Genomic DNA, 7,360 nt, shown 5'->3' on the forward strand with positions numbered 1-7,360 from the left:
CCGGCTAATTTTCTATTTTTAGTAGAGAACAGGGGTTTTTGCTGTAGCTCAGGCTGGTCTTGAATTCTTGAGCTCCTGAGCTCAAGCAGTCTAGATTATAGGGGTGAGCCACTGCACCCAACCTAAGTCACTTTCTGACTTCTCTCCCTCCATTCTGAATATCTCGTTATGCTTTTTTCTTTCCCTGACCACACTTATAACTATTTGCATCTGTATCTGTCTCCCTTAGCTGCTGGGAGGGCAGAGTCTAACACAGGCCTGTGTGGGTCTCAGGTGCATGATGTTGATGGATGGGAGAGAGTTTAGTTGTGGAAAGGTTGAAGGGTGATTTCCTGGGGAACAGAGGGTACCACCTCCATCCCCTGGTTGTCCTTTTCTTTTCAGATCAATAAGATGGAGTGGTGGAACCGCTTGGTGGCCAGTGACCCTGAGATCAATACCAAGAAGATTAACCCTGAAAACTCCAAGGTGAGCCCTGGCTAGTTGGGAGAACTTTCATGGGAAGGTGAGGGGCCCAGCTGGTCCCAGAGCTTCACTTATTCCTGTTAACTTCCTCCCCCCAGCTGTCAGATCTGGACGGTGAGACCCGCAGCATGGTGGAGAAGATGATGTATGATCAGAGACAGAAGTCCATGGGGCTGCCTACCTCGGATGAACAGAAGAAACAGGAAATTTTGAAAAAGTGAGCAATTCAGAGATGGGGGTGAAGGGAGAGTGTGGGGCCTAGGTGATAGCAGCAATCTCTGAGCAGGACTCAGGAGCTGCCCTGCCCCCTTCCAAGATGAGCCAGCAGAGTTTATGGCTCTATGCCTTTGGCCTATCCTTATCACTAGCATAGGTCATCTTAAGGGCAAGGCCAGCAAGATAGGCGGGAAAGGGTAACAGGAGGTCATTGCTACCTATAGGAAAACAGCACCAGTGTTGGCACCTTAGCTTCCAGTCCCAGGATTTGAATGAGACTTGGATACCCTGGGGCTGGCTCCAGGCTGTCTAAAGTCAGACTTTATGTGGGGGGTGGGGTGGGGCAGCGAACAGACCAGCTTTTGGGGAAAGAAACAACCTTGTTTTACCTTCCCTCTTCCCCTTCCCCAGGTTCATGGATCAGCATCCGGAGATGGATTTTTCCAAGGCCAAATTCAACTAGCCCTTGTTCACCTCTCTGAACTATTGGGGCTGAGCTCCCAGACATCTAACTTTCTTTCCCACCCTTCCCTGGGACTTGAGAGCCTCAGGACTGGGGCAGACATGGGACTGGCCCAGACACACAGGTGCCAGGGCATCAGGGGAAGGGCTGAGGCCTTGGGGGTCTTACCCTTCCTAGTTGGCCTACTGTTACACATTAAAGCTCTTTACTCAACTCAATTGTGTCGTCTTTTCCCTCTGGCCTCAGAGAATGGCCTCCTATGGCAACTTTGGGGAACTGGAGGTTTGGTTTGTAGCCCAAATAATGCCATGTGGCCTAGGGCAAATTTTTGCCCCTCTTTGGGCTTCAGTTTCTCTTCGCTACTTAAAAGGAGAATTGAGGCTCAGCGCCTGTGGCTCAAGCGGCTAAGGCGCCAGCCACATACACCTAAGGTGGCAGGTTCAAATCCCCAGCCCGGGCCCGCCAAACAACGATGGCTGCAACCAAAAAACGGCCGGGCGTTGTGGCGGGCGCCTGTAGTCCCAGCTACTTGGGAGGCTGAGGCAGGAGACTTGCTTGAGCCCAGGAGTTGGAGGTTGCTGTGAGCTGTGATGCCATGGCACTCTACCCAGGGAGATAGCTTGAGGCTCTGTCTAAAAAAAAAAGGCTTTTAGTCTGTGTATGATTCTGAGTAAAGTTGAGTTTTTCTGCTGCAGAAATCAGAACATATGTCAGATTCTTAAAGGAGCCCATGACTCAGCAAAATTTAAGGTCAGCTGGACTTGATTCAATTTCTGAGACAACTTCCCATTGCAGTGGGTCTGCCCTCCAACCCTGAATGAAGTGTGTTTTATTTATTTATTTATTTATAGACAGAGTCTTACTTTGTCACCCTCGGTAGAGTACTGTGGTGTCATAGCTTACAGCAACCTCAAACTCTTGGGCTCAAGTTACTGTCTTGCCTTAGCCTCCCAAGTTGCTGGGACTACAGGTGCCCACCACACCTGGCTATTCTTAGAGATGAGGTCTCGCTCTGGCTCAGACTGGTCTCGAACCCATGAGCTTAGGCAATCCAGCTGCCTCGGCCCCCCAGAGTGTTAGGATTATAGGCCTGAGCCATTGCGTCCTGCTCAGGTGTTTTTTAAACTGAACTGTTCTGTTTCCTGGAGCAGAAGAGCAGCAAAGACTGGGGTGACACTACCTAGCTTAGGTTGGGGAGCCTGGGGGACCAGCCCAGGCCTCAGATCTACTTGAAGCAGTCCAGAGACCTGGCCAGGAGGACCAGGTACAGGCAAATGGGGTCCCCAAGGTTTGTGTGTCTAAGCCAGCCCCTAGGGTAATGCAGAGGGTAAACATTGAGCGTAGGGGCTGCAGAGGTTGCAGAAAGACTAGGTTGACTTGCCCTGAGTGTGTTGTTCTGTGGCCTAGGGGACCCTTGAATTTCCTGAACAGTGTGTCATTTTGAATTTCAGAATAGCTTAAGGATTTCAGAGTCCATGAAGTACCTAGCTTTGTCTGTTTCCTAAACTTGATAAATCCTTTTCGCTGGAAATGCAAGTAGTGGTTTGAAAGAGTGAGTTGGGAATGGTTTAGGTCAAGGCCAGAGCACAAGGACTGTGGCTCTCCTACTCTGTCCTGTGGGTCTTCTCATTTCTTACAGAGGCCTTGACCTGGATGAGATAGCAGATCCTAAGGAAAGGGGCCGGTTTTATTACTAGAGCAGGTATAACTAGGCCTGTGGTCATATCCTCAAGGGACTATCTTGTGCATCTGATAAAAAACTGGACAAACAAGTTGTCACTTACCAATGAGTGCCTGTGGGAACAACAAAATGGGCTGTGGAGGGATCATTACTATGTTTCAGATTGTTCATCTGTCAAGAATGGACTGGTAGGCCTGCCTTGGCAAAGCCTTGGCCTTTTTGCCCAAAGGATTCTTCTCAACCTGGCTGGGCTCTGGTGTTTAAACAAGGAGATACCAAGCCACAGTTACTGCCTGTCTCACTAAGTTCTCTGACCTCTAAGCTTCAGGTTCTTTTTCTGAAAGAATAATGGCCCCACTCCAAGGTTGTTGAAAGGGTCAAGAACGTAGCAATGGAAACTACAGTGCTCTGTTAGCACCAGGGAGAGGAAGGGGGAGCAGTAGGCCTGAGGTTGGGTACAGGCTGAACAATGATCAGAGATCTGAGGAAACGGGTGGACAGGACCACTGATTAAACCTTTCTCAGGTATAGACACCATTTGGCTCTTCCACCTTCTGGAACTCAGTGAACCCAAGACAGGCACCATTGCTCCCATTTTATTCTGACTTCAACCTCCACGGCACTAAGCCAGGTTGGATGCCAGATCCTGTCTCCTATGAGCAGAAGTTATAAGAAACAAATGAGGAAAAGTTATCACAGCTAAGATAACCAGGCGGATGCCTACTTTATGCTTACAAACTATGGTCATGTTAACATGTAGAACATCAGCCAAGAATAAGAACAAACTGCTTAACAGAACAGAGTGGGCACTGCCCACTCTCCAATGCAACCATTTAAGACAAGCTTCTTTTAACTGTTGGGTACCCTAAGGAAGTTGGAATCTGCATGATTGGTGGGTGTCATGGGGATGGAGTCAGGATTCAGTCCCAGGAGGTAATTCCTAACTTTGTGCTTTCCATGATCAGGCCACCTGAAGAGCATGGGCAGGAAGGAACAGCCCCAGGGCGGGGTCAGGCCAGCTGGGGATGTGGGCATTAAGGCTAGTGAAATGCACGTGGTCCAGGAGCCAGTCAGCCAAAGCAGGAGGATCCAGAGTGGGCAGTGCTTCTGGACTCAGGGCTCAGCCTCCCCCAAAGGAGCTCCTGGTCCCCTTCTTCATTCTGTAGGCTGTGCTTCTAGAGGGGATTGTAGTTGCTGGGCCCAGCAGGGGTTAGCAGTACACCTGAAGCAGGGGTGCCCCCGATGAGTCTGTGTCGGTGCCCTGGAAGGATGAGTCCTGGCTGGCTGGGTACCCTGAGGGGGAAGGGAGAGGAGGAAACAGGCTCAGGGAATAGAGCTCATCCAGATTCCATGGCCAAGGAGAAGCCTGCTGAGAAGGAGCAGAGTGGGACTTGAGCCTGGGTCATTCTGATCCTGGCTGGGTGACTCTCAGTTTCTGGACCTCTCTGAGCCCCAGCCTCCCATTCTGTAAAAGGATAATGACCTTGCTCTCAGTGGGTTGTTGTGAAGGGCAAGAAGACAGCAGCAGAAACCACACAGGGTGCCTTTCCAACACCAGGCTAGATGGCCTCCTGCCTGCCACTTTTCTCTCTAGGCTTAACAGTTGGGATCTGATTGCTTCCAGCTTGCCTGTTCTAGGTACCTGTCCTCCACTTTAGGCCAGTTTGCAGGATTGGGATGGGTCTGTGACTGCTCAGGTACCTTGGTCCCTTTTTGATGCCACGTCAGGAAGAAGCTGGGAGAGGCATGTGAGGGTCCCCTGGGGTAGTCCCCCCACCCTCTGTATTCCTCATCAGGTCAGGACCACACCTGGGGCTCCATAAGGCCTCAGCTTCCGGGCGATGGCATCTGCTGTCGTCTCCTGGGAGATTTGCACTGTCAGTTCTAGGGAGGGAACACAGGAGGGGCAGTGGTCACTGTCACATCCTTTCAACCCCATTCCCCATTTCTGCTCCCAGCCCAGTGAAGGAGGGGGTCACTGGACAGCGTTAGAAAAATGCTTAAAACAAAGACAGAATACAGGTGCAGCGGCTCATACGTGTAATCTTAGCACTCTGGGAGGCTGAGGCTGGTGGACTGCTTAAACTCAGGAGTTTGAGACTAGCCTGAGCAAGAGCAAGACCCCCTCTGTACTAAAAATAGAAAAAAAAAATAGCCAAGCTTTGTAATGGGTGCCTGTAGTCCTGGGTATTTGGGAGGCTGAGGCAAGAGAATCACTTAAATCCAAGAGTTTGAAGTTGCTGTGAGCTACGATGCCATGGCACTCTACCCAGGGTGGCTGAGATTCTGTCTCAAGAAAAAAAAAAAGACACAGACAATGTGCGTGTGCACATGCTGTGATAGGTAGGTGTTTTGGTTAGGACAGATCATGTCAAGTGATCCAAATGTATATGGGTCTCCTAGTTCTGTTAACTGGGCCAGGCCTAGAAGCTACTCTGGCATGTGGTAGGAGCCTGTTAGATGAGCTTTTCTGAGTAGAGAGAGAACCTTGTCTTTTCTGGGGACAGTAGCAATGGCCAGAGCTCCTAGGGTCTGCATGCCTCACAGACTTGCTTAGACCTCACTAGGAAGGGATAGGGAGGGGGCTGGAGAGAAGGATTTAAAAGAATTGAGGGAAAGAAGAAAGAGTAAGGACCAGCTTTGGGGTGGCCCACGGTGGCCAGAGACCCCCGTCTAACCCTCACTTGGCCAGAACCTCTCCTACTATGCCCATCAGCCCTATAGAGTGCAACCTACCATCTTGGCTGAGACCTGAGCCCACCATGGTCTCATGGCCACTGTCAGGGGCAGCAGCAGCCCTCGTCGAACGTCCCTCTGAGGTCTGTGGGCGTGCTCGACTCTTTCGAGTACTGATGCGAATGATGCCGCGTACCAGGCGGCCCTCAGCATCCTGCTCATCCAGGTGGTAGTCCTGTGTGATACTGCTGATAAGGTCCGAGATCTTACTGGTCTTCTCTAGGAACACAGTGTCTGATGTGCACTTGGCCAGCTCATCAATCTGGTGTACGCTGAACAACTCTGTCAGCTTCTTGAAGATGAGCACATCGATCTCTCTGCTCGACATGGAGCCACTGCCCATCTCAGGCAGGTCCAGGTCCGACTCATGGAAGGAGTAGTACTCCTCAGAGCCACGGGGGCTGCTGGCAAGAGTGCTCGGCAGGCTGTGCCGTGTGGGTGGGGGCTCGGCCAGTGGCTCCTTGCAGCAGGAGTCTGTGTCCGGGACTGGGGAGGTCGCATTGCGGTAGGGATATACGGGGATGCCTTTGAGCTTGACATCAGGGTAGCTAAAGCTGCTGCCCATGGTTGACTTGAACCGCGGGCCATCCCGCCGGCTGGGGGGTGCACGGTCAGGACTTGGGGGAACTCCATTGTGCTCCTTGGCCCAGTTGGCGTCAGGAGTCCCTTCAGTGGAGTCCCCAGCAGACAAGCAGGGGCTGCAGCCCAGCACACAGACTCCACAGCGCTGGAGACAATCCCAGCAGCGGCGGAAGCAGAAGGCAGCTCGGCACCAGTCCCACACCCAGGGTCGCCAGAGCAGGCAGCAGGTAGGGGGCTCAGCAGCTGGCTCAGCAGAGCCAGAGATGAAGGTAATGCTTTCTGGCCCATGGTGACCAGGGTCCTTGGGATCTGGCCTACGAGTGCGACGGCTTGGTGGCGGTTGGGGTGGCTCATCATATGTTTCCAGACATAGTTCCGTTGGCCGCTCCCAAGGTCCCAAGCGCGGAGGCCCGGATGATGGGCGGGGCTGTCCAGGGCGGGGCATGGTTCACAGCATGGTCTGCTGCAGCCAGGCACCTGCAGGGAGGCCAGGAAGGAGTCAGGGTCAGAGGTCAGGGCCAAGTTCCTGGGCTGACCTGAGGAGCTTTGCTCTTCTGGTTTCTGAGAGGCTTGTGATGTGAACAGGCCCAAATATGCCCATAATCCTACATCAATTGTGCCCCTCCCTTTCCAAAGAGGAAGCTCTGTCTGTGTTCTAATCCTGAAACTTCACACCCATCGGGAAGGTAACAGTTACCCTGTTAATATTTCATCTGACTCAGATTTTCCCTATGAGCAACATTTAACACCAGGTATAACAGACCAAACATCCCTTATCTGCAATGTTTGGGTCCAGAAATGATTTGGGTTTGGGATATTTTTAGATTCTGGATTCTGCACATTGTACTTACCAATTGAACATTCTAATCTAAAAATCTGAAATCCAAAATGCTCCAATGAGCATTTCGTTTGAGTGTCATATCAGTGCTCAAAAAGTTTCAAATTTTGGCTGGGCACAGTGGCACATGCCTGTAATCCCAGCACTTGGGAGGCCGAGGTGGGTGGATTGCCTGAGCTCAGGAGTTCAAAGACAGCCTTGAGCAAGAGTGAGACCCCCGTCTCTAAAAAAAAAATAGCGGGGCCTTGTGGCAGGTGCCTGTAGTCCCAGCTACTTGATAGGCTGAGGCAAGAGAATCACTTGAGCCCAAGAGTTTGAGGTTGCTGTGAGCTGTGATGCCAAGCTACTCTACCGAGGGCAACAAAATGAAACTCTGTCT

General features: G+C 51.6%; 2 protein-coding genes across 3 annotated transcripts in view; one reads left to right on the forward strand and one right to left on the reverse strand.

Moving 5' to 3' along the window:
* The window catches only part of NUDC (nuclear distribution C, dynein complex regulator), a 14,243-nt gene extending 12,881 nt beyond the window's left edge, over positions 1 to 1,362 (forward strand). Inside the window, exons 7-9 of the mRNA XM_003799808.1 lie at positions 385 to 468; positions 564 to 682; positions 1,093 to 1,362. Of these exons, the coding sequence (XP_003799856.1) occupies positions 385 to 468; positions 564 to 682; positions 1,093 to 1,144 (255 nt within the window). The 3' untranslated portion in view covers positions 1,145 to 1,362. The remainder of the gene's footprint in view (positions 1 to 384; positions 469 to 563; positions 683 to 1,092) is intronic.
* A 2,186-nt stretch (positions 1,363 to 3,548) lies between these two features.
* The window catches only part of KDF1 (keratinocyte differentiation factor 1), an 8,374-nt gene continuing 4,562 nt past the window's right edge, over positions 3,549 to 7,360 (reverse strand). For both annotated transcript variants that reach the window (XM_023519082.1, XM_003799809.1), the window contains exons 2-4: positions 5,562 to 6,620; positions 4,635 to 4,709; positions 3,549 to 4,118 (exon numbers count right to left, since the gene is read on the reverse strand). In XM_023519082.1, coding sequence (XP_023374850.1) covers positions 4,036 to 4,118; positions 4,635 to 4,709; positions 5,562 to 6,588 — 1,185 coding nt within the window. In that variant the 5' untranslated portion in view covers positions 6,589 to 6,620 and the 3' untranslated portion in view covers positions 3,549 to 4,035. The remainder of the gene's footprint in view (positions 4,119 to 4,634; positions 4,710 to 5,561; positions 6,621 to 7,360) is intronic.

This window comes from Otolemur garnettii, unplaced genomic scaffold (genome assembly GCF_000181295.1).
Source record: "Otolemur garnettii isolate 467f Iridium unplaced genomic scaffold, OtoGar3 scaffold00156, whole genome shotgun sequence".
Taxonomy (NCBI): Eukaryota; Metazoa; Chordata; class Mammalia; order Primates; family Galagidae; genus Otolemur; species Otolemur garnettii.